We start from the raw sequence: 26,722 nt of genomic DNA, 5'->3' as shown, positions 1-26,722 counted from the left end.
ACAATTTAAATCTGAATGGAAGGTTGAAAAGAATTTAAAATGGAAATCACACATATAAAACTTTTCAAAATTGTGGATTCCCTCCTAAAATTAACCAAACGGATTTTAAGAAAAACTGGTGAAATATGTGCGGTTACATTTTGGGTTGGGATGTAGCTTTAGGTCTTGGGTATAATCCAGAGTTGAAATGAAGTCTCTAGCTATTAAACTGAGGAACATCTGCAATGTTGAATGAGAGGCGTTTTTAGTTTTAGAAAAATCGGGTAGTGAAAACAGAAAAACTCAGTTTGGACAAGAAAATATTTACTATAGTTTCTCTCTATGCTAGAGTATTCCAGCCAGAATACCAAGGAGGGACACGGTAGGCTCTAGAGTTCATTCATGACTTCAACACCAGATCCCCAGCGTCCGCTCCGGCGGAACCAGTCGGATCACTTTAAGTAGGATTGATAATTTAAGATTTACACAAGATAAAAATGAAGAAATGGCGCTTGGCAAGATAAATCAAAAACAGGATTGCAATAAGGATTCTGACAATGTTACAAGTTATTAAGGTAAGGATAGGATGGTTTAGAGATTGGGATGAGGCACAGTATGCAATGGTTTTCTATGATTCCTATTAATACTTGCAGTCCACTTTAATTTAGGATTTTGGACCATCAAGGGTTCTGGTCATCACACGGATCGGGTCTAACCAAGGACAGCTGGGCAAATCTGGCATTACAGGATCATCTAGGTCGTTCTGGTTGCCGGATAGCACTGGACTGGCCTTTCTGGTTACTGGAGACTGGAGATCAGTGGGATTGCAAGTTTGCAGCAGGCATGCATTTAGTAGTAGCAAGTCAGCTTGTATCAGGATGCTTCCCTTGGGTTTTTGGGATTTTTAGAATTTGAGGCCTAGTTGAAAAGGGGTTCGGCAATGCATAGGCCTTGGCTTTGCAGTGAAATCTGGAATCGGGATGAAGAAGTCAGGAACGGGACACCATGCAGTTAATCGGGAAGAAAGTCGGGAATCAGTGTGTCTGTGTGCTGTCAGGTTCCCTTCTTTATCATGCCAAATGCCATTGCTACAGTATATGGCAGGGGCAGGCTTGCTACCCACACCCATAATGCTAGGATTTGGTAAGAGCATAGTTTCCTCCTAGCTCTTCGCTGATTGGATCACAGAAAAGGATGTCATGTTTATGGGATGATTTTTACAATGACTAGAAACCTCCCCCAGCCACTGGAACCAAAATCTCATTTGAACACAAATACATATTTATACAGTGATAACCTCTGAGAAAATCAGATACACAAGTTACATATTTTGTGGGTCATATTTCAATCCAAACCCCAACTCTGTGGGACCTGCTTTTGCCTTTCTGCTACATGTTGGCAATTTTAACCGTGAAAGATTTGGCTTAACATTTCCCAACTTTGTACAGAGAAGCGCATTTACCGCTGGGATGTGTGTACAAAATGTTATGTGCGCAATATCAATACTTTCCCTGCCATCTGTTATTCTTTACAACTTCTGGTCCTTATGCAGTAATAACTTCTAGCAAGTTTTCAAATAAAGAGCATAAAATTGGATTTAAAACTACACACTTCATGTTTCCACATTCTTGCTGCAAAATTAAATGTCTTGAAGTTCAGTTACAAAATAGGCTTTTTAAAATCAACAGGAAGTCTATTGTCAATCAGTTTTTTTTCTTTTTCCCAACTGCAAGCAAATGTCAATTCCTTTGAAGCAGGATGAGGGTCCTCTCTCTTGATTGAAGTTAACTGCCCCTCACAGTTGACAGGGGAGAGTCTCAGCCTGCTATTGGTCCAGCTAGGAGCAAAGACAAATGTCTGATGCAACTTGGGAAGTCCCTTTGTCCTGGGTATTCAGAGCCTCCAAGCTAGCAATTAGCCACTTTCCTGTTCCAGAAGTTTGAGGTGTCGCCCTTTCTCAGTGCTAGCAACTGGCAGAGCAAGACTTTTTTTTTTAGTTTTTATATAGTTTGCCAACTCAGCCTGGGTTTTATCTTTTATTTTCTCCTTTTAAATCTTGACTTTAACCCTATAGAATTAAAACAGTTTATAGGTGTATTTTTAACAGTAACAAATCCTTTTACATTTCTAAGTAATCAAGCCTTTACACAACGATGTACTTTTAAATAGGCGATTTTCCCCCTTCAGTCAAGAAAAAGCACATTTTACTATTTCTTTAAATTCGGTTTGCATCTCCAGCAAAAGTACACTTCCTGCAGCTATAGTGTTTTTTTTTTTTTTTTTTTTAGTGCTAGATTTGTTTTGCAGCATGGATACAGTTACAGGTACCTATTTAGAGTCTTTCTCTGGACAGCTGATTCTTGATACTGCTGCAAAGAAAATAGATGCGTTTCCCGTGTAAAATGAAAACCAAAGCCTCTGGTTGATTTTTCAAGGATACATTTGACAGGAGCTGTCATTCAAATGAGGGCCGGTTCCTCTGAGACACAAGGGTGATCCTTGGCATTGCATGGCCTTTTAAATCACAGTGGTTCATGAGAAATTCATGAATTTAGAGCCAAGCAGCACTTTAAAGGTTGAAGTGTCAGTTTAAAGAGGCATTTTGGGTTTTCAGCACAATGTTGCTGCCTCTTTCATCTCACTCCATGTAAAAGGTTGCAGAGCACACTGGCACGTTCCTGCAGTGAGTACTCTGTTCCACCCCACCTAAAATGTGTGTTGCGGGGGGGCAGCCATTTTCTGGTTGTTACAAACATGCAGTTTCGCGATCTTGGCGCGCACAGGAGTCAGCGCGGCCATTTTGTGCTGTTTCTGCACCAATGCAGCTAAGTGATGTAACATAGCACAGCTGAGTGGGTCAAAATATCCCACACTGCTGAACACTAACCAATTATATTACACCCAGGGGGAAAGGCTAACAGTTTGCTAGCATCTAAACTGCGGAAACAGAAAACCTGTAACTACATTTCGAAGGGATTGTGTCCTCCGACGTATTCCTTATCTTAGATATCTCCTTCCAGCTCTGCTGGCCTCGGAAATCTTTTCTCTAGAGGGCGCTGCGCATCGACGTCCTCCGAGTCGATGTCCCTCGACAGCCGCCGTATCGACGTCGACGTCATCCTGCCTATAAAGGCCGCGCGCAGCGTCCGTTGCTCAGTTCCGTTTTTCCGCGCTTACTCAGTGCGTCGGAATACCGTTGCTCAGTTTTGCCAGGTTAATCCTATTTACCTCGAGTTATTCGATCCGTACTCGATGGCGTCTTCGTCGGAACCGACAACTCCTCGGTCTGGCTTCAAAAAATGCTGAGATTGTGGGGAAAAAGATGTCGCTGACTGACCCTCACAGAGTTTGTCTGTGGTGTTTGGGAGCTGAACACCATTGTTCGGAGTGCGAGGACTGTATGTCCATGACAGCTAAGGCCCTGAAGGAGCGTAAGGGGAAGCTGGAGAAAGGTAAGACTTTTAAAGCTTCTTCTTCCTCGACAAAGTCGAGACATTCGTCTCCTCGTCACCATTCGCGCTCCAGGTCTCGGAGTGGGTCCCATCACTCCTCGAGATCGAAGCACTCGAAGAGGAGATGTCGAAGATCCCTTTCTCCGTCTTCCTCTTCCTCTGCTTCTCCAAAGAGAATCCCTTGCCCCACGAAACATAGTTCCCGGGCTGAATGGGAGGAATTCTGCAAAAATATGATGTGCCTCTTCGAGACTGCCGAGAGCGATGCTCTGGTCGAAAGACCAGAAGGTCAAAAACGCAGCGAGTCGCAGTACCCGGCAAAGGAAACTTCTCGAGCGCGTCTCGAACCCTCGAGTAAGACTATGACCTCAAAACCTTCTTCGAAGGTTCCATCGACGCCGAGGTCGGTGTCTTCGACGCCGTTGTCGAAGGGACCTTCGACACACAGGTCTGTCGACTCGACGCCATCTTCGACACCGGCGTCGACGCCAAGAAAAGTCACGGTTACGACACACCCAGTGGCTATCCCCAGGTCCTCGATGATGATGGCGTCGAGATTGTCGACTTCCTCGAGCAGAATCCCAATTCTGTCGAGGTCATCGAGGCCTCCGCCTTTGTTTTCGACGCCAGGCCCGAAGCCTTCGGCGTCGACGACATCAACGTTTTCGAGGCCGGTTATGACAAGCTTGGCACCCTCTGCCTTGGAGATGGGGTTTACACCCTTTGAGTTCAGAACAATTGAGAAACTATGTCCTCAATTATGGAAGAGGGTGAATTGTCTGAACAGGAAGACACATTTGAGTTGCAGGGACCTGCAACCCCAGTTAGAGAGGAGCTATCATCTGAAGAACGCAGGTTAAAGGATCTTCATGATTCCTTACATGAGGCAAGTGGGTTAGACACTTCCCCTGAGGTGGAGTTTGCTAGGCCAGACCCGGGGGAGCATGCTGAAACCCCCTATAGAGCCTTAATGGCCAGGATCACAGAGTTTATGGGGTGGTCTGCACCTTCACAGTCTTTCCAGCAAGATGACCTCACAGATATTCTTGACAAAGGCCCACAGGAGGATTCTGTAGTGCCCTTTCATAAAGCTCTTCAGAGGAAGATTATGACGAACTGGGAAACCCCAGATGTCATCCCGGCAGTAAATAAAAAACTATCTACAAAATACAGGGTATCTTCTGCAGACCCAGAGTTTTTGTCAAAACACCCATCCCCAGAAAGTCTGGTGGTACAGGCAGCATCTTCTACTGATGTCAAGACTGCTTACCCTACCGTCCCACAGGACAGGGACGATAAAAAATATGATGCTATGGCAAAGAAAGTTTTTTTCGGCATGTAGCATGGCGTTAAAATCTGTTAATGCTACTTGCACCCTTGCTAGATTCAGCCATACACTTTGGGAGTGTGCTTCTACAGCGGCTGACTGCATCCCGGAGGGAGAAGAAAGGGAGGCGTTCCTGAATATCATACAGGACGGTAAAGATGCTATGTGCGAATCCCTCCAGACGGGCATTGATTCGGCTGACAGTATCAGCAGAGCAATGGCGGCAAGTACAACAACCAGGAGATTCGCTTGGTTGAGAAAGTCTGGTTTTGCCCCAGATGTGCAAGCCAGGCTCTTGAACATGCCATTCGATGGCTCTTCTTTGTTCGGGAAAAAGGCGGATGACAGTTTAGAGAAACTGCAAACTTCAAAAGCAGCAGCAAAATCCCTAGGCGCTGCAATCTGTCAGACACCTTTTCGTCCCACAGGAACCTCTGCGAGGGGCAAGTCCTTTCGCTTCTACTCCGCATTCGGAAGAGGTAGAGGACGACCGGCTCAAAGGGGACAAAGAAGAACTACCCGAGGTGGACGGGGTAGATATTCAAAAGCCGCAGCAACAGCAGGTGCCTCTTTACCATCGGCATCTGCATCAGCCGCCCCAAAACCACTCTGAGGACTTCCCTCACAGGACACCTGTAGGAGGCAGGTTGACTCAACATCTGGCGGCATGGCAGGCTATCACGTCAGATGCTTGGGCATTGGGAACAGTTGCCCAAGGTTACTGCCTGCCTTTCCTACGCATACCTCAGAGTCATCCACCGGGGATCAGCTCTCAGAAAGCTCCAGATCCGCTCCTCTTGCAGGAAATTTTGGCACTGCTAGAGAAAGGTGCCATAGAACCGGTACCGGTACCTGTAGCGGAGAGGAACAAGGGCTGGTACTCCCCTTACTTTCTCATTCCAAAGAAAGACGGAGGTCTGAGACCCATCTTGGACTTGCGAGAATTGAACAAATTCCTCAGGAAAGACAAATTCAAGATGGTCACTCTTTCCCAGATCCTTCAGGCCCTTCAGTTCCAGGACTGGTTGGTATCTCTGGACCTTCAGGACGCTTATTTCCATGTGCCTATCCATCTCAAACACAGGAAATACCTGAGGTTCGCAATTGGCAACTCTCATTATCAATTTCGAGTGCTGCCATTTGGGCTGATCTCCGCCCCGAGGGTCTTCACCAAGTTAATGTCGGTAGTGGCGGCAAGTCTAAGGAGGGAAGGGATTCACGTCTACCCCTACCTGGACGATTGGTTGATCAGGGCTGTATCTTCGGAACAAGCTCAGATCCAGCTAAATCACGTTTGCCACTCCCTTCACAGACTGGGCTTCTCCCTCAATTTAAAGTCGTCACAAATGATACCATCGCAGAGACTCCAATTCATAGGAGCGATCCTAGACACTTCCCTGGGAAAAGCCTCGCCACCAGAGGTGAGGGCTCAAGATATTCTACAGATGGTTACCAAGTTCCAAGATGCCCAACGTCTCCCAGCCTTCGACTTTTTGAGGTTGCTAGGCCTCATGGCATCCTGCATGTTCCTAGTGCCAGAGGCTCGCCTGAGAATGAGATCCCTCCAGTGGACACTGAGGACTCAGTGGTCACAATTCTCAGGGAGAATGACAGATCTTCTTCAGGTTCCCGACAGGGTAGCTCGAGACCTTCAGTGGTGGGCCTGTCAGGAGAACATTCTGAAAGGAGAACAGTTTTGGCAACCCTGGCCGGAGATGACAGTCACGGATGCCTCACTCATGGGGTGGGGAGCCCACGCCAACGACTTGACCATCAGCAGTCGTTGGTCTCCATTGGAGTCCAGACTGCATATCAACCTGTTAGAGCTGAGAGCCATCAGACTTGCACTGAAGGTGTTCCTGCCAGCTGTACAAGGGAAAAATGTCCTGATAATGATGACAACACGGTGGCCATGCATTACCTCAACAAAAGAGGAGGCGTAGGATCACTACCCCTGTGCAGAGAGGCGATGCAGCTCTGATTTTGGGCAATCCAAGAAGGAATCTCTCTATCGGCAGTTCACCTAGCCGGAGAGAAGAACTTGACAGCGGACGCTCTGAGCAGGCAGAGTACAGTCTCCCACGAGTGGGAACTAGCTCAGGAAGTCCTTCAAGAGATCTTCGCCCTTTGGGGAACCCCTCAGGTGGATCTGTTCGCCACCAGCGTCAACAAGAAATGCGATCTGTTCTGCTCAAGGGAATTTCCCCCGAGAGGAGCTCTGGGAGACGTGTTCATAGTGGACTGGGAGTTTCCGCTTCTGTACGCGTTCCCACTGGTCCCTGTCATTCCTCAAATGATCAGGAGGTTGAGAAGATTCCGGAGAACCGTGATCCTAATTGCCCCGGATTGGGCCAGGAGAACGTGGTACCCGGACCTTCTAGACTTGTCCATCTGCCCTCTAATTCGACTTCCACTCAGAGAGAACCTACTCTCACAGAAGGGAGGTCAGGTTCTCCATCCAGACATCAAAACCCTCAACCTTCACGCTTGGCTTCTGAAAGGCTGAGGTACAAGGATTGGGACCTCCCTGATGATGATATGGAGGTGTTGCTTTCGGCAAGGAGGCCAGCAACAAAGTCTTTATACCGCTGCCGTTGGAACAGATTTTGCCGCTGGTGTAGAGAACAGAATATCAACCCCTTTTCATGTGGTACACCAATGGTTTTGTCCTTCCTACTCTATTTGGCGAATTCAGGCCTTCAAGTTGGCACCATTAAGGGCTATCTCGCAGCGCTATCCATCTTTAAGCGCACTGCGGAAGAACCATCCTATTTCAAGTTACCCTTGGTAATACAGTTTCGAAAGGGGCTAACCAATTTTTATCCCCCAAGACCATTCCAAGTTCCCCTATGGGATTTAAACTTAGTCCTAACTTTCCTGATGGGCACACCTTTCGAACCACTCCATTCTTGTTCGTTAAGATTCCTTACCCTTAAAACTGTTTTATTAATAGCACTTACATCTGCTAGAAGGGTGAAAACTGTCCTGCAAGTGAAGCCTAATTTCCTCCCAAAGGTGGTTTCTGAATTCCATATCACTCAGAAGATTACCCTACCATCTTTCTATCCTCCTCCTCATCCGGGGAAAGAGGAAGAGAGGTTACACAGGCTGGACCCTAGAAGGGCTTTAAGTTTTTAAATCAGTAAACTAGCCAGGATAAGACAGGCAGACCAGCTGTTTCTAGGTTACACAGGTCACAAGCTGGGGTTACCAATAACTAAGCAGACCATTTCCAGATGGATCATTTTAGCCATTTTGGAATGTTATAAACTGGCAGGGAAAGAGCCTCCTCAAAACCTTAGGGCTCATTCGACCAGAGGTATTGCAGCTTATCGGCCCTCAAAAGAGGTGTGCCGGTTGAAGACATCTGTGCGGCCGCTACATGGTCGTCTGTCCATACCTTTACACGATTTTACAACTTGGATTCCTCCTCCAGTCAAGAGACTAGGTTTGGAAGGGCTGTACTGCACTCTATTCATCAATAGAAGACAGCGTGAAGTCAGTACTCCCTCCTCCAATAGTAGAATACTGCTATGGGAGCCTATCTGAGATAAGGAATACGTTGGAGGACACAATCCCTTCGAAGAACAAGTTACTTCTTACCTTGTAACGTTCTTTAGATGGGATGTTCCTCCGAGGTATTCCTTATCGACCCTCCCATCCATCCCCGCAGTTCTACTTCCCTTGTTGTTGCAGCTTACGCTCCTTCAGGGTGATTAGTCTAGTCCAGACAGTAATACTGTGGGCTACAAAACGGAACTGAGCAACGGACGCTGCACGCGGCCTTTATAGGCAGGATGATGTCGATACGGCGGCTGTCGAGGGACATCGACTCGGAGGACGTCGACGCGCAGCGCCCTATAGAGAGAAATTGTCCGAGGCCAGCAGAGCTGGAAGGAGATATCTAAGATAAGGAATACGTCGGAGGAACATCCCGTCGAAATAACGTTACAAGGTAAGAAGTAACTTGTTCTTCACAATTACAAGACAAGCAAGGCACATTGCGGAAGTGGATAAAGTGCGGGTCATGGAACAATTCCATGCAACCCTGTTAAAACATGGAGATGGATCCGGACCTCCAAGCAGCTTACATTAGAAAATGTCGAGTTGCCCCAGCTATCCAAGTAGGAAAGGGAAACCTTAGGAAGGCCCATCTTGGCAGAAGAAATCAACGAAGCCATAACATCCTTACTGGGTAATAAAACACCCGGACCGGATGGCTTTGTGAATGGATACTGCAAAACCTTTAGAGTGCAACTGATAGCCCCCATGAGACACTTATTTAACAGAATCGGAGAGGATGGAACAGTTACAGAGGACATGGGTAAATCCACCACTATGCTGATCCCCAAACCACGAAAAGACAAAACTGATTGTGCCAATTACTGTCTCATCTCTGTATTAAATAGCGATGCTAAAATCTATGCAAAGGTTCTGGCAGTAATGTTAGCCAGAGTCCTACCAGGGATAATCCACGAAGATTAAGCCGGGTTCATACTGGGGAGACGCACACAAGACAACATAAGGGCAATAGATATAATGCACTTGGGTACTAGAACGGAGCAGAAATTCTCTATAGCAGCTCTAGATGCGAGGCGATCATTTGACAGTCTTGACTGGGGGTTCCTGGAACGTGTGCTGGTAGCATTTGGGTGCGGGCCAGCATTCAGGCGGAGGGTACATGCTCATTTCCAGCTACCAATGACGAGATTCCTAGTAAATGGGCACCTTACGGAACAAGTCGTGGGGCCTCATTACAAGCTTGCCTGTCAGGTAACAACAGTACCGGTAAGCTTGCCAGTACCATTGTTACTGGACCGGCAAACTACGAGTTCTGCTCGTGGGTGCTTTTCCGGCCGCCAGGCCTGCACGCGCGTGCAGCCCTACATGGTAGCGCCGGCACTGTTATTAACGGTGCTGGTATTACCGGCCTCCCCATTCCCATTGAGTCCTATCGTACTCAAATGGGAATGGGGAGTCATTTTTAACGGCACCCGGCGAAGTGGAATTACTGGGTCTGCCGCGACTGGAATGCCCCAGTACATATGCCCATTGCCGGGTGCCGGTAAAAAAATTACTCCGATAGTTACCGGCATGGCTACCGCCAACCTTGTTATGACCCCATTGATCTTGAGAGATACACGCCAGGGCTGCCCGTTGTCACATTAATATTCGCTATGGCTATGGAACCATTGGCGACCATGATCAGACAAGATTAGGAAATCCTGGGAATAGAAAGTGTAGGGGGTATACATAAAATAGCGCTGCATGCTGGCGATATTTTATTATTTCTGACGGACAGTAAACAAACTCTGCCGAAAGTGATGGCAAGATTATGGGAATTTGCAACTGTGTTGGGATTCACTATAAATTACAACAAATCTATATCCCTTAACATAACGGATGACCAGAACGAAATATTGCAGTTGAGCAGGGATCACCTGTTAGCCTGGGAAGTTAAAAGCATAGAATACTAGGGGATAATTTTAACAAAAGCATACGTAGGGCTAATATATCTGTGTGCAAATGGCTAATAGAGGATCTACATAGGTGGGACACACAGGAAATTGCATGCTTTGCCAGAATAGCAACGGTTAAAATGACAATAATACCCCAACTGCTATATGTAAGTAGCTTGCTCCCCATAGAAATACCAACCCGGATGATTAAAACCTTGCAGATGGAAATAATTTCCTTCATATGGCATAAAAAGAAACCAAGGATTCAGGGGACAGTTCTCCTCCGCTCGACATGGATCGGGGGGATTGGGAGTCCCAGACGTGAAGAGGTACATTTTATCAGCCCAATTAGTGCCCATGTTACGGTGGTCAGAATCCAAAACAAACAAGGGTGCAAGTAAAATTGAACAGGACGTGACTTCCATCCCACTGAGTGCACTGCGGGCCCTGAGAGATGGGAATAGAGGAGCGGGAGGCCAGCTACTACTAGTAGCAACAAAAGCATCACTTAGAGATGGGATCAGGCACTAAAATGGGTGAAGCTAACTTTGGGACTAGGGCCCCACAGCCCAATGTGCCATAATACGGATTTCCCCCCCGGGAAGGGACCCAACCTATTGGGAGAGATGGGAAGGTCAGGATAAACTGAAATTAGATTTTTTTATCACAGTGGGGACCAACTACTTTTTGAGGAATGTAAGCAGAAATTACAAATGGGAGAAGGAGAGAGGTACAAATATATACAATCAGACACTGGATTTCCTAAAAGGACATAAAGATAGCGGGCACACGTGCACCAGTGGGACTTGAATTAACCACGCAGGAGGAGTTCACTGTTAAATCTCAAATATTTACATTATACAGAACACAACCTACAGACGAGCTTCCCTATACGGCTAGATGGGAGAAAGACCTGGGGGTCACTCTCTGAAGAGGATTGGGGACAAATATGGAAGAGGGCCCATAGCACATCTAAGTGTACGGTTATAAAGGAATCAGCATATAAAATCTGCTATAGGTGGTATCTGACCCCCCCCCCCCCCCCCCGCCCCTCCGTGCTTACACGGGATGAACACAAACTACTCTTCCCCTATGTTGGAGGCAATGTGGGAGACCAGGAGATCTAGGACATGTGTGGTGGTCTTGTCCTAAGGCCAAAATCTATTGGAAAGACACCCTGGGTCACATTAAAAAGATTACAGGGGCACAGCTACCCGACTCGCCATTGATATTGTTGGGGGCAGAGGTGGAGGGAGCCTATGCTGCACGTGGGGCAACCGCTACACTCATCACACATCTATTGACGGCAGCCCGAATGACCCTAGCCCAGAATTGGAAAACTGTAGAGGGACCTATACTGGCATGTTGGTGGGTTAAAATATGGTGCGTACTGGCTATGGAAAGGTGTGTGCTCTGAAAGCTGGGATATATCGGACTTTTTTGAAGATCTGGCTCCCTTTTCATAAATATGCTAAGGACAAGGAAGAACACTTCCACAAGCCAAACTTGCTTAAAAAAATGAATGTGATAGAGGATGGAGGTGGGAGTATCACACAGCACTCCGCTTTGGTAAAGAGTGCTTTCAAGATATAAGATCTGTAAACAAGCCATACTTGTTGAGTTAAAGGGGGGGGGGATTGGGTAAGGGGAGGGTATTGGTTAATATTGTTGGTTTTGTTTAATCTTCTTTGTTCAGTTAGAACAATGTAAAAGTAACTCATTGCATAAATGACAAGCCACCCGAATAAGGGCATCTAAACCTGTATCGGGAAAAAATTGAAACTTTGTTTTGAAGACTATGAACAAATATTATGTACTAAAGTAAAGAAGAAAAGCGACAATGAGTTAATAAAGAAAGGTTTAAAAAAAAAAGTTACAAAAATGTAAAAGCTAAAAGGGAAACCTAGTTTCCCAGTACTGATAGTTGGAAGGACTGTTCAGTTTCCCTATAACACATGAGCAAAAGGCAGAGGAAGTTACGTTGAAGACTTTACTCCCCCCTCAAAAACTCAGAACATGTTTAAAAAAATTATAATAATATATAGAACGTATAGAGGAAAAGTTGCTAAAAGAGATCTTTCCTAACACCCTCTCCTCATATGCCTCCCCTCCATCCTCCTACTACTAGTTAGATAGGGGCTGAGGGGAAAGCAGACAGCAGGGAGGGGAATAGGGTGTAGTCGCTCTATGCACATGTGGCCTGCCTCCGTTATCTTCATTTTAAATGGGCTAGTGGGCTTGGGCTTGCTATGTCTCCGGTCCCGCGTGTTAGGGAGAATTCTCAGAAATGTGCTAATTCCCTTCACCTTAGAGACCCCCAGAAACTTTCATGGATTTTGAGGACTTGATTTTTTTTTTTACCTGGAGAGTGAGACCTCTTTTCCCACTCTCTCGTGCATTTTTATGTGAATTTTACCTCTGTTTCTTTTGGCTAACAAAATCCTTAGGCATCATCTTTTACATTGTATCTGTAATGCTCACCTGACTCCCACGGAGGCGCTGGCCTGGTTCGCGCTGCTGTGACCTCTTCTAAGGTGATGCGCAGGGTTCGGAGGACGGACTGGACCGGGCCCCCAAATCTGGCTTGTCTGGCTCGCAGAAGTATCCTTCTTAGGGTCTGGAAGGACGAGCTCTCCATCCTGCTTCTGATGCAGGGGCGCTTTGGTATCCAGTTACTTCACTGGATTTTCGGATTGGTGAGAACCAAACTTGCTTGGCTTCCAGGTAAGTTTTTTGATAAGAGGTTCCCCTTGTGTCCATGCATTAATGTACTAATGCTAGTGTCTTTTTCCCCATAGGGGCCGGGGTACGGAATGCTGGGGAACAGGCACCGACCCGAGATGAGAGGTGAAATCCTTGTAGAAATCAGGTAAGTCTTTAATGAGCGTTTTGTTTGGTAATGTCTTTTCATTCGCTCATTAAGGCTGATTCTTTTTTTCCCCTTAGGGGCCGGGGGCCGGAAATGCCAGGATGCGGCACGGACCCGAAATGAAGAGGGAATGAATCAACAGGTAAGTCTTAACATGGAGATTTAGCTTTCCTTATTCCCTTCTCTCGCTCACCTTTTGTTCTGGTATTTTTCTCCCTAGGCGCTGGGGCGTGACTGCGAATCCGGATGATCGCTGCGGAACATGGAGGCGCCCTGTAAAGGTGAGTGGGATGCGGCGCTGCAGCGATCGACGCGATGAGCTTTTAAATAAAAGTCTTCCTTTTCAGGATTGTCGGCGAGATGTCTCCGGGATGCGGATTTAGCAGGTAAGGACTTTTCCTTCTTCTGTTCTCTTCTTCTCTTCCTTTGCAGGTGATCCAGGATGCTGGCAGGCGTGGCAGAAGTCAGGATGCAGGAGCAGACACGGTGAGCGTCCAGCTGCTAGATGCAGAAGAACGCGAAGCACGTGTGGCTGTTCGGGTGGGGTTTAAATAGCCTTGGAAGAAGTTCCAGGTATGTATCCTTCCTCCAATCAGGTATGTATCCTTCCCTGACCACGCCCGGATGGTAAATTAGTCCCACAGGTAAAGTAGTTCCTTTCAGGCCTCAAGGAGGCCGGGATCCTGCAGCATGGTCTGCATCAGGTAAGTGCACCCAAGCACTTCCATAATGAGCCTGGCGCCTATGGCGCCAGGACTGATGTCTTTTATGAGCCTGGCGCCATAGGCGCCAGGACACTGTCCAAAGGGCCCCTATATGGGGTTGCCGGGTCCTTCCTTGGGGACTGGATGTCCGCTTTCGGGGACGCAGGGCTTGAACCGGCTCCCCGGGAGCAGGCATCATGACAGTATCACAAAGCACCTTCAGTGCAGTGACACAGGGAAGTGTTCCAGATTTCCCAAAGGTTTAACTACCTTCTCTGGGATAAACTACTGTTTCCCAGAGCAGTAAAGTGAAATTGACTTTGCTTACCATTGTAACTTTCTAGACCCAGCATACACTATTTTACAATAGAGTGCTGGAGGGGTTACTTAGTATCCCCTTTGTCTAGCTTCTCATGTAACATTTTTTATGTTACCCTTTTCTCATTCAATAACTGGTGGCAGTGGTTTTGTTTGAACTACCATGGTGTGCATTTACCGCGGGCTGCGTTCACAGCTGCTGTAAAGCAACCACGGGCGCCATCTTTGTCAAAATGGCTCCCGATTGTCTTTTTTCGCCATTTCTTTGTGAAAGGTCCTCCTTGAAATTTACTCGGCGCGCCAAACCAGGTTTGTTCTCTTTGTTCATTTTGCCTTTTGGCAGGCTTCATAAGTGAAACCCGCTTCTGGCTCCAGAGTGTCTGGGGTAGGCAGGAAGTGAGGGAGGTGCCCGAAACTCCCTGTGCTTAGTCTCCTAGGAGACCCAAATGCACTCTGTAGTGAATGGCCGGCTGACTTGCGGCAAGCATAGCCACCCTGCTGGGTGATTGACAGCTATGCTGGAATGATTGGGGGAGAACTGAATAAAAGGGGAGTCCTTTGGCTTGGAAGGCAGAGTCCATCACTGGACGAAGGAACCGAAGAAGAGCTTGAAGAGGACGATTGCTGCAACTCCTGGACCGTTGGTTTGCCTGGTGAAGTACCGAAAAGCCCAGTTTGCATCAACAGAAAACCCCCTGCAAGGAAGACTTCTCCCTTTTGAGTTGGTGGGACCAATCCACTCCAAAGTAAGCCACCTGGACATCCATATCATAACTGGCTGAATTTCCACAGAGTTGCTGCTGGAAACCGTATAGCCAGGGGCAGGAACACCAGATTGTGTGCATTGCTTTTAAGCTGGCTAGATCTTTTGGAAGATCCTACAGACTCCCAGGAAGCAGGACTGACCAAGCCTGAGCCCCCTCAACAGAGTGCGGGACCCCAGAAGCAAGGAAAGGCCAAAAGCCAGGAACCGTGCTGTTGCTATTTGCGATAGATGCGTGGAGCTGAAACACTGAACAGCCACTGAAAGTGAAGTTTGCCGGTTGCAAGTTTGGACCGTCCTAGTGCATTGCAGGAGTCCCCCGACGTCCTCCCTCTTGTCCCCATGTCTGAGGCCCAGGAACAGTGAGATCTGCAGAGCTGCACAGGAACAGAAGTCATCATTTGCATCGTTCCTTCATTTCTACGGTACTGTAAAAGTAGCCTAAAAGAGCTTGCCTCTTACGGTAGAGTTGCTTGAAACTTCTACAACTCACAAGCCTAATCGGCTTGTGGCCCTACATTTGATTCTTCTTTTCAAAGACTCCTAAGAACTTGTGCAAAGACTTTTCCATTTACCTGCCATAAGTGCTTCATCCTATACAAGACTTTTGCCCATTGACTTTGGCTTAGCCTATAGAATTGTATGACTCTTCTTGTGGAATCCAAAAGTATCTGCCTGCTTAAGAATGTGTGGTCTCTTGTTCTAATTACCTTTGCCTTTTACCAATTTCTAAAAGTATTCTAAATGCCAACAGTAAGATCTGTCCCCAGCACCCTAATTATTGAAGTCACTTGTGGGTGTAGGTTGTGTCTGTGGGCCATCCCCAAAGGGTTTTTACTGATTTTGAAACTAAGTGTACAGTATTGAAGTGTATTTGTGTTGCTATCATATTGCTCCCTTCTGAAGGTTTTCTAACTGACTGATAAATTAATAATTGTTTATGCAAGAAACCTTGAGTGTAAGAGTTTATTTGAATACCTGTAACTGTAAATCTCTGTGTACCTCCACTACAGCTCACATTTACCCCTCTTGAGATAAGCCTGGCTGCTCAACACACTACCAAAACTGTGTAGTACAAGCTTATACCAAAGGCTGGGTTGCCTATACCTCTAGTCAGAGTTGTGTGTAGTGGTCCCAGAGGGTACTGCATACAAACTTTGCATAACACTGTGCCCTCTCAGAGGAAACGCCCATTAGTATGAATGGAAGAGGCAATTGAAGTAGGAGCACAATAGTCACTACAGTGAGTAACGTTTCCTTTATTGACCATATAGAGAAGCACTGGTGGTCGGAGGTGCTAACTTTTCATTGCAACGCCAAACACGCACTCTGTCAACTGCATTTTCTTCAGTTGAGTCTGATCTTCAGAAGAGACCGATTCCCGTCCCCTTTTGGGAATGGCATCCCTACCATAAAGAGGGTAGGGTCATTTGGCCTAGTAAGTCCCGTAGGCACTATGCTAAGTATTGTTTCAACAACTTTACTCTTTAGTTCGAGTGAAGATTCAAGTTATTTATTGCAGTGTTGTGAAAATTAATCTTTCTTTTCTTGTCTCCACCAAGAATCTGTCTCAGACACCTGTTTTGAGAGAACTTTTAAAAGAAGTTAAAATGACAGGGAGAACGGTTACAGTTGAATCACTGGATTCCCCTCCAAATGTATGTATTGCGTATCTTCTTGTAACCCTTCTCGAGCATGCAATGTTGACTTAAGGCTTTTAGCCTAATTTCGTTAAGTGGTTAATGTTAAAAAGAATTATTATTTTATTTGTCTTGTCTTTTCGATAAAAAGGCTATTTTAGCATTTGCTTTTGGTCCGTATTTGTATGTTATGTGATAAGGCATGATTTATAATACATAATCAGTTTGTATATGTTTCTGAATCTTAAGATACTGCATAGTGTTCAACTGGATTTCTCTACTCTTGCCTGGTAGACAGATGTATAGGAGGCCAACCTAGTTGGTCAACAGGGACAACTCTGGGAGCTGTAGCCAAACCAATCAAGGTAAAATGGAGAGTATTCAAGGCGAAGTGTCAGGAAGGGGTGAACCTGGTCAAGGTTCCACAAGTTAAGTAATCGAGGATTACACTTGGACAAGTAGTTATAAGAATACTATATTTATGGCCAAGCAAACACTATGAAAATGACTATAAGCAAATAATACGATCACACAACATTCATAATATTTCTGAGGCTTGTGGAATCTGTTTAGATTACATGCTGTGCATAGGCCGACATCTAGTGGAAGCTGTGGAGTATTAGTTTGTTTTTCGAAACTCGAAAATGGGCGTCGACACAGGGCGTGCCAGTAATACTATCCCTAGTGTGATGTCCACTGTATCCATGATCCCTCATGCGTCTACGACCCTCAAATTGTTTTTTTCCGCCATACTGGTCAGAAGCATCCCGCGGAGTTCCCTGGCCTTAGCCATAATTTTGCAAAAATATCTTAATTTTTCCCCATTTCTCCACCCCAACGTCGAGTCACCGAACTTCGACACTCGACGCCGGCCCCGAGAAGGAATCAACCGTCGAGAGCTGCACAACGGACTTGGGCCTTGGAAGGCCTCTGGCCTCGGCCCTGCAAGTAGGGAGAGTGGGGGTGGTACATACTCTACACTCTTAAATCTTATATATTCCTACACTCACTAGCCCACTGCCACAGGGTGCGTATGGAGGGTACCCCTTTCCAATTCTGCCCCAAGTGCAACCGCAAGTACCCTTGGGTTGACAGACCTGCCACGTGTAACCTCTGCTTGCCGAGGGACCACCCCGAGGCGAACTGCAGAACGTGCAGTCGGTTTAAACCGAAGACCCTAAAGGACCAAACGTTGGGCCCCCCACGCCAGGTAACAAGAGGCCATGGCAGCGGAGGGCGCCTTCAGTGATGGCAGCGACGCCGTGCTTTCGGACAGTGAGGGCAATGTGGCATCGAGAGACAGCCAAGCGCAAGTCCCCGACCTCGGAAGGTTGTCCGGCAGGGCAGCTATGGGGAAAACCCCCGGCGACACGAGCGCTACCCACAACACTTCCACCAAACACGCAAAGTCCAACCGAGACTCGACGCGCACGTCGAGTTCTCGGAAAGAGGCACACAGAGAACGGTCCACTGAATTGGTGTCCTCTGGGCGTTCTCGATCAAGATCGCCGCATGACACCAGGCAACCATCCACTGTTGCCAAGAGTGCCTCGCTCACTAAAGTTACGGAGGTTTGATCGTCTGAAGACTAAGCCGACCTCTATCCCCAGGCCGCACTCCAGGAGTCGGCGTCAGCAGACCACGTGACGGCTGCCCCCGAGTCCCGACCTCCACACTCTAGAGATGGGGACACTACACCCGATTCTGGACGCCAGACGTCAAAAATCTCTGAAGGAGCGAAAACACCGGGGAAACACACTTCCACCCACGGGGAGGGGGAAAACAACAAAAGAAGCATTCTCAACCTTCTTCTACACCACAGAAACAGACAGACAAGTCTCAGTCGTCTGTCAATTTACCCAAGACCCCTGCACAAGGCCATAGGTCCAGTCAGGATAGAACAGGGAAACTCCCAGGAAAGAGTAATCCCCAGCTATAAGGAATGGTCTAGTGAGGACATAGACAGTTATGTCTAGGATGTCATCCCTGGCAGACTTCTATGCCAAGAATCCTGAGCACTTCCTCTCCTATACCCCTAACGGGGCTACACCCTCAGGCTCTAGGGACTCGCAACCCCCAAGTAAGAAGTCCCGGTTTGAAGCACCAACACAAGGTCGGTCTTCGGCCCCATTCTGTATACAGCCCTACTCTCAATATGAGGATCCACTTTTGATTGAGGATCCAGATTTGGGCACGTTGGGAGACCAAACTCGGACGGACTACTATGGGGATGACGAGGACCAAGAGGAGGAAGAGGATGACCCAGAAACCTACAGAGTAGATTCCCCAGTAGACAAAGAACCTCCGGTTACCGACTCCCCTGTCGACAGTCAACCTCTCTTGAATGAGGTTTTGTCCAGAGCGGCAGAACACTTCCACATTGATACCCAGGGAGCACAGGAAGAGAGGGATTTTGCTGAGGAATTAGTGGGAGAAAGGAGACCTGTTGCCCAGGCCATCCCTATCCTCAAATCTATACAAAGGAGAATAGACCCTTCCCTTGTAAATCCTAACCTCACCAGGGCGGTAAACCCCAGGATCGAAAAACTATTCAGGGCAGCCCAGTCAGACCCACTGTACATAAGGGGGCATCTGAGACCGGACTCCCTGGTAGTGACAAACACCCGAAAGAGGGCGGGAACATCGTCTGAAGCTCCTCCCGACAAGGAGAGCAAGAAGATTTATGGTTTGGGTAGGAAAGTAGCCTCCACTTCCGCCTCCCGGAAAGGATTGCCAACTCCACCACCCTACTTGCGAGTTACAACTGCCACCAGTGGGAAGAAGTCACGGCACTCATCGACTCCGCCCAGGAACCTTTAAAGGGCCAGTTGGCTTGGGTTGTGTCGGAGGGAAGAGCCGTGTCCGGTTGCCTCTTAAAAGCAACCTTTGATGCCGTGGATAACGCCGGCAGATTGATAGCAGAGAGCACTCTTATTATAAGACATGCTTGGTTAAGGCAATCTGGGTTCAAACCCGAGACCCAAGCATTGTTAATAGACCAACCGGTGGAGCCTGATCTACTGTTTGGCAAGGCGGTAGAGGACACGCTAATAAATGTCAAGGATGAGTACGAGACTCTTAAATCCCTGGGCCAATTAACCAACAAACCCCCGAATCAAAGGGGGAATGTCAATTTTCGTCGCCCACGTGGCCAAAATTCCCAAAGAGGCTCCAACTATTCCCAGGGGCAGGGTACACCATGGAACAGCAGCAACCAGCAGTCTACCCAGGGTTATGGCAGGGCTTAACAAAAGAGGACGTGGTAAGGGTGGAGGCAGCCCCAATAGAGGCGGCGGCACGCCTCCCCCAAAACAGTGACGTTCCGTTCAGAGTCCCTTCTCACTCATCCCCTGTAGTGGCACGCATTTCCAACTTCACCCAAGCTTGGGAAGGGATCGCATCAGACAGATGGGTGCTGTCCACAGTGTCCGCAGGATACTGCATAGAACTGATAGAGCGTCCCCGAAACCACCCTCCACGACAAAAAGTACATTCATTAGACCACCAGAAGATCCTCCTCGAAGAGATCACCAATCGTCCAGCAAAGGACGCGATAGAACTCGTCCCGGGACACCAGGTAAACAGGGGTATTTATTCAACTTACTTCCTTGTGCCAAAAATAGATTTGACAATGCGCCCAGTATTGGACAGACGGCCTGCAAACAAGTATGTGAAGCCCCAAAAATTTCGCATGACTACTCTCCAAGAGGTAATCCCCCTCCGAAAAAAGGGGAATTACATGGCAACATTGGACATGAAAGATGCCTATTTTCATATTTCCAAGTTCCCAGCGCACAGAAGGTACTTGCGCTTTAAGGTGGACAGTCAGCACTACCAGTTCAAGGTACTGCCCTTCGGGATAGCTTCGGCTCCAAGGGTATTCACCAAGGTACTGGCGGCGGCGGCACACCTACGCAGGGAGGCAATCCCAGTGTACCCTTACCTGGACAACTGGCTCATCACGGGGGAGACCCCAGTAATTTGCAGAGCAAACATTCAAAGAACGATCGACGACCTCTTCGAATTAAGTTTCGCCATGAACGAGAAAGTCAAGTTTGGTGCCAAGCACCTCCAAACAGTTCCTAGGGGCTGTCCTAAACACACAAGAGGGGTTGGCCTTTTCATCAGAGGAAAGAATTTGGAATATATTGCTGCAAATTCCGCAATATCAGGCAGGTTGGCAGATAACGGTACTCAACGCTATGCGTTTGCTGGGCATAATGGCATCATGTATTTACCTGGTCCCCCACACGCGCTTGCGCATGCGTCCCATGCAAGAATGGGTGGCGAAACAGTGGTCTCAGGCAAGTGGTCAGTGGGACGATCTAGTGATCGTTTCACCAACACTTGTACAAAGCCTTCACTGGTGGACAAGAGAAAATCTATCCAAGGGGAAACCCTTTTACGATCCCGAGTTACAGGCGGTAGTCACAACAGACGCATGCCTGTCAGGGTGGGGAGCACACCATCTCCACCACAGAGCTCAGGGTCTCTGGTCGCACTCAGTGGCCAAGAATCATATCAACCTGCTAGAGCTTCTGGCAGTATTCAGAGCACTTCAACCGTTCAAGCCCTACTTGTTGAACCTGTCAGTGCAGATCCTGACGGACAGCACTACAGCTATGTTTTACCTGAACAAGCAAGGAGGCACTCGTTCGACCAAATCAGTCCAAGCTTGCGCAGAAGATTTGGATATGGGAACTCAGACGGAACATCTTCCTGTCATCTCAACATGTTCCAGGGGATCTCAATTCTCTGGCGGGCGCTTTGAGCAGAGATCCCCTCCCAGAGGAACACGAATGGTGTCTACACAGAGAAATCGTAGAAGATCTCTTCTTTCAATGGGGCTTCCCCACTATAGACCTATTGGCCACAAGCGAAAACAGACAGTGCCCAGGATTCGCATCCAGGTTCCCCCAACCAGACTCCCAGGGGAACACCCTGTGGATGAACTGGTCAGGGATGTTTGCGTACGCTTTTCCACCAACACCTTATCAGGAAGGTGGTCCACAAGATGAACAGAGAATCGATGACGCTCATCCTAGTTGCTCCCATGTGGGCGAGACAACCGTGGTTCCAAAACTTACGCAAACTAGCGGAGTGCGAACCCATCAAACTCCCAGCTGGTACAACCTACTGTCCCAGCACCAAGGTCAGAAAGTGCATCCTCAACCCAACTCAATGAACATGGCATCATGGCTCCTGAGGTCATAGAGTTCGGACATCTCAATTTACCGCAGAGATGTATGGACATCCTAAAAGAATCTAGGAAGCCGAACATGCGGCACTGCTACTTCGACAAATGCAAAAGATTTGTTATCTGGTGCCAGAATAAGCAAATCAACCCAATTGATTGCACTCCTTCCACAATTGTCACATACATGTTCCACCTGCTGTACGTAGGGTTGGTTTTTAACTCACTAAAGGTACACCTGGCAGCTCTGTCAGCATACACCACATCCCATAACAAGGTGTCGTGGTGAAAAGTACCAGTGGTTAAAGCCTTCATGGAAGGAGTAAAGAGACTTCACCCTCCAATTTCAAACCCACACCAGGATGGGACCTTAACGTGGTGCTATCTAAACTCATGGGCCCCCCATTCGAGCCCATGCATAAGAGTAGTCTCAACCACCCGACTTATAAGACGGCCTTCTTAGTAGCAATTACATCGATAAGAAGGGTCACTGAAATTCAGGCTCTCAGTGAAGGATCCTTTCTTTACGGTTCATAAAGATAAACTGGTTTTACGTATACGCCCTAGGTTCTCACATAAGTTTATTTCTGAATTCCATGTGAATCAGTCCATCGAGCTTCCGGCTTTCTTCCAAGACCCACAAAGCTTGGCTGAGGTGAAACTACACACCCTAGATGTGCTTAGGGCGGTCCTATACTATGTAAACAAAACCAGACCGCTAAGGAAAACGGACCAACTGTTTGTCTCCGTAGCTACAGGCAAAGAGGGAGATCGCACCTCTAAAGGTGCCATCTCTAAGTGGATTGTTAACTGTATCCAGCTGTGTTACTCCCTGTGATGCTGGAAATGCATCAGAGGGACAGGGCCTCTGAATCCTTGTCCTTTACTGCTTTTTATCGTATGTTCTGTCGTGTTTTCTGCCCAGGAGTCCATGTGGGACTCCTGTCAGTGCAGCTCTCTTTTGGTTTGGTGAACAGACCCATGGGATACCCTTATGGCACCCATGGGTAGGGGTACAACCCTGTGCCCCTAGTGTATGTTTTTGGGCACCTGTGTGTGGCCCACAGAGCAGGGTATGGGCTGGTGGCAGCTCCATGCTGAATTTGACAGGTGCTCTGGGTGTCCTCCATTTTGGGATACCCAGGCCCTGCCATTGGGATCAGTTGATTCCTGATAGGAAACAAGATGGCCCCTGTGGCCTCTTGCTTTCTATTGCCTGTTAACTTGTTTTCCCAAAGTCCTGGGAAGCCCTGACTCTGTCCCTTCCCCCTGACTGGCTGTTGGGTGGAAGTTCCATATATGGTGTTGTTGTGAAGGCCCAGCTAGACTGACTGGCGCCTTCCCAGTGACTGTATGTTGTGGGTACCTCCTGTGGGTGGGACCTGGGTGAATGGAGTGTGTGACCAATATACACTCCTTGTTGTGGTTGTCTGGTTTCTGGCATGAGAGACAAAGACTGAGACAGCCCTGCCCGAAACTGGCCTGAATGCAGTGTGTAGTGTTGAATGGCTGGGTACTTGTCCCAATCCACATTCCTTGTTGTGAGTGTCTGAAAGGGAGGAGTGTGGCCTGAATGCACTGGGTGCCTGATTGACTGACTGCATGAATGCCCTTGTGTGTGATTGGCTGCTGTGTGTGCGCCAGCAGTGTGGATGAGGGACAGAATAGTATATCTGGGGACCTCTCACCACTGGGAATTGTTCAGAAGCGTTCAGAAGCTGAGTCTCCACTCGAAGAGTAACTGGAACTGCTGATCCTCGACGTCCAGCTGGAAGAAGAAGACTTGCTGTGGCGTTTGCTTCGACAGAACTGAAAGTTGCCGAAATTCGTCGAGGACTGACCCGAGAGAGGACCTGGTAAGGCGCCCTCTTCCCGTGCTCCGAGGGATCATCGAGCACCGCTACATCTTCGCCGAAGCGCCCTGGAAGTCAGACCCTCGAAAGGCTGCCGACCCGAGACGGGACCACCGAGGATATCGAAGTGAAGCACCCGGACATCGCCGCCGTCTAAGTCCATTGCCCTCGACCAGGGTTCGCAGGTCTGTGTAACCGCTGGAGGCCCGTCGAAGTTGTGTTGCCCATCCGTGGAAACCACTTGACGCCGTGCCGCCGACGACCGGAGCCGTCCGCTCCTTGCCTAAGAACATTTGAATCGAAGGACTCCCTCGTCCGCACCGTCGACCGCTTTATCCTGCTGGAGAAAGTCGAGGACGACCAACGCGCCGAGGAGAAACCTGACGGTGGGTTTCCCGCCACCCGAAGACCACAAAGACTCGAACGACTCGACGCCCTTGCTGGGCCCCCGTCTGCACAATCTTTGCGGTCCAGAACAATTGCCATCGAGGTACCCCGCACGCCTCTGCCTTGCAGGACGCCAACGCTCCGTCGTCGACGAGCACCGCTTGGATCGAAGCTGCCGCCTCATCGACGCCGTTCTACCCTGTTTGTTGTCGGACGTTCGACGCCCCGTGTCTCCCGCTTGAAAGGGAAGGCATTCAAGAAGGGCCGTCGATTCCCCGACGCCGAACGCCGAGTTCTTCGACGGACGTTCGACGCCTCTCGACGATCCGTGACTCCTGCTGGAAAGGGGGTCGCTCAAGAAGGATCTGTCGACGCCTCTTCGAAGAACTCGACTACACCAGGTACATTGGGGGGGTAAAAACATTATAGGAGGGAATAAGACTTGCAGAACAATATATGGACTGGGCTTGTGCTACACCTTTATTTTACAGGTTGCCCAGGTGGGGGGGGGGGATCTCCACACAGAACTGTGTCTAGTGGTAGGGGCCAGTATTCTGCCTATTGCTCAACCATCTTATTTTCTCTCTTCTCTCTATTGCTGGTTTCACTCTATTGATCTGTGTGACATGATTACAGTATTGTTGATGCACTTTTCATGAGATCTAATACAAAGGGTGGTACCACTTTAGAACTGTATATATTTGCCATTGTTGATTTTCCTAAGTACAAAGTGAGTTATTATAAGTGTACAAAACCTTGAATATTGATTATATAAAGACTGTGTTCTAACCAATACAGTGTGTGGACATTCCTTTGTGGGGGCTTGGGGACTACACTGTACTTAAGAACCAGCCTGCATCACCTCCTGAGAAGCTAGGCCTTGATTGCTCGACCATAGCTACCGAATAGAGAATCTAGGTTGGGGTCCTCTGTGCCTCCCCTCTACCATATAGAGAGTGGAAGTACAGATCACCCCCCACCAGGTCTTTACACTCCCTTTCTGAAAAAAACTTGGCCTTTCACACCAAGAGCCCACTCTACAAGAGGCATTGGGGCCACCCTGGCTTTCATTGCAAATGTACCCCTTGTCACCATTTGCAAAGCAGCTACTTGGAGCTCTATTCACACTTTTACTCAGCACGACTGCATTGACACCCATTCCAAGACAGATACTCAAGTGGGACAAGCGGTTCTAAGACATTTATTTGCTCATGACCCTTCTCACATCCCACCTCCTTCTTCTAACACTGCTCGCTAATCTATGCAAAGCATGTGATCTAAGCAGATTCTACAAGCCTCAGTAGGGATCCATTACTCACCATAATCGTATTTCTAATGCTTGTATCTGCTTAGATTCACGTGCGACCCACCCTTCCTCCCCTCTGAGAGAAGGCGCATGGATGCTTGTAGTCTTATCTATCTGCTTGAATTATCTGTAATCATGCTACTCCTCATGCTACCTCATGTCAGAAAAAATACAATCTGAGGGTCCTAGACGCGTGAGGGATCATGGGTACAGTGGATGTCACACTAGGGATAGTATTACTGGCACGCCCTGTGTCGACGCCCATTTTCCAGTTTCGAAAAACAAACTGTAATACTCCGCAGCTTCCACTAGATGTCGGCATGTGAATCTAAGTAGATACAAGCATCAGAAATATGATTACGGTGTGTAATGTATCTCATATAATTCTGAGGCTTGTGGATATGCTTGGAATCACATGATTTGCGTGGGTCGACATCTGTGGAGTATTGCACATTCATTTTTCGTGTGATGTACCCTGTACCCATGATCCATCGCACGTCGAGGTCCCTCAGATTATTTTTTTCCGCCATTGTGGAAGTCTGTAGCTGTGTGCTACTTTACAGTTAAAAATCTACAGAAACTCTCTTGTCTGTGTTCGATGCAATAATTTGAATACCGATACCCGGAGCTTCTCGACGGCTGATCTGGGCTTCAGAATCAGACATCTGCTCCGCCAATGGGCTTCAACCAAAAACCAGTACGGGGGTCGGGGGGGACTGATCCTTTCCTTTTGGAGAATGCATACCCCCATTTCCTGCCCCTACTATTTTCCTCTTGCTGCCTCTCTGCCCGCTCTCCATTATAGAGCATACTCCCTTTGTTTTTCCCTAGGTTCAACAGGAAATTCCTGTGAATAGACAAGCATAGAGTTTGTTGCCCCTGCCTTCCTCGTGATCATCCCAAGTCCCGTTGTGCTGCGTGTAAGCTCTTTATGCCCCAGACCCTAATGGAGCGCAGAACCAAAAGGTTGGCAGCATATGCCATGTCAGCAGAGTCTGAGACAGCCGCCAGGATCTTTGAGTCGGGCCAAAAGGCCTAGGCAGCCGAGACTCCGACTCAGAGCTTGAAGACACTACTGTGTAACCTTCCAGTTCCCTCATGCCTGTCCCCAGCCTCGATAGGCAGTCTCAGCATGCTGCTATGAGGAAGTCCTCTGGTGGTGCTGGTGTACACAGCATCCGTCGACGGAGAGCCGTCCACCTTCGGTTGACACCTCCTAGTCTACCAACATCACGCCATCTGCACCAGCTGTGTTTCTACTGAAGCATTTACCACATGGCGATAATACACTCACTCCGGCGAATGGTGCGCATAAACAGCCGACGAAAAAGCTAAACTCACATTCTCACTCAATAAAACGCCATAAGGAGCACTCTGCTCACCATAAACAAGCCTCTCAGACCACTGAAGAATATGTAGAAGAATCCTCAACTCTAGATTATACCCTCAGCAAGAAGCTCCGTAGGCAGAG

General features: G+C 48.0%; 1 protein-coding gene across 2 annotated transcripts in view; it reads left to right on the top strand.

Annotated features, from left to right (window-relative positions):
* The window catches only part of USP16 (ubiquitin specific peptidase 16), a 1,134,075-nt gene that overhangs the window by 126,705 nt on the left and 980,648 nt on the right, over nucleotides 1–26,722 (top strand). For both annotated transcript variants that reach the window (XM_069636367.1, XM_069636368.1), the window contains exon 7: nucleotides 16,434–16,529. In XM_069636367.1, the coding sequence (XP_069492468.1) occupies nucleotides 16,434–16,529 (96 nt within the window). The remainder of the gene's footprint in view (nucleotides 1–16,433; nucleotides 16,530–26,722) is intronic.

This window comes from Ambystoma mexicanum, chromosome 7p (assembly GCF_040938575.1).
Source record: "Ambystoma mexicanum isolate Mex_15411 chromosome 7p, UKY_AmexF1_1, whole genome shotgun sequence".
Lineage (NCBI taxonomy): Eukaryota > Metazoa > Chordata > Amphibia > Caudata > Ambystomatidae > Ambystoma > Ambystoma mexicanum.
Note: the sequence above shows the minus strand (reverse complement) of the source record. Positions and strands in the feature narration are given on the sequence as shown.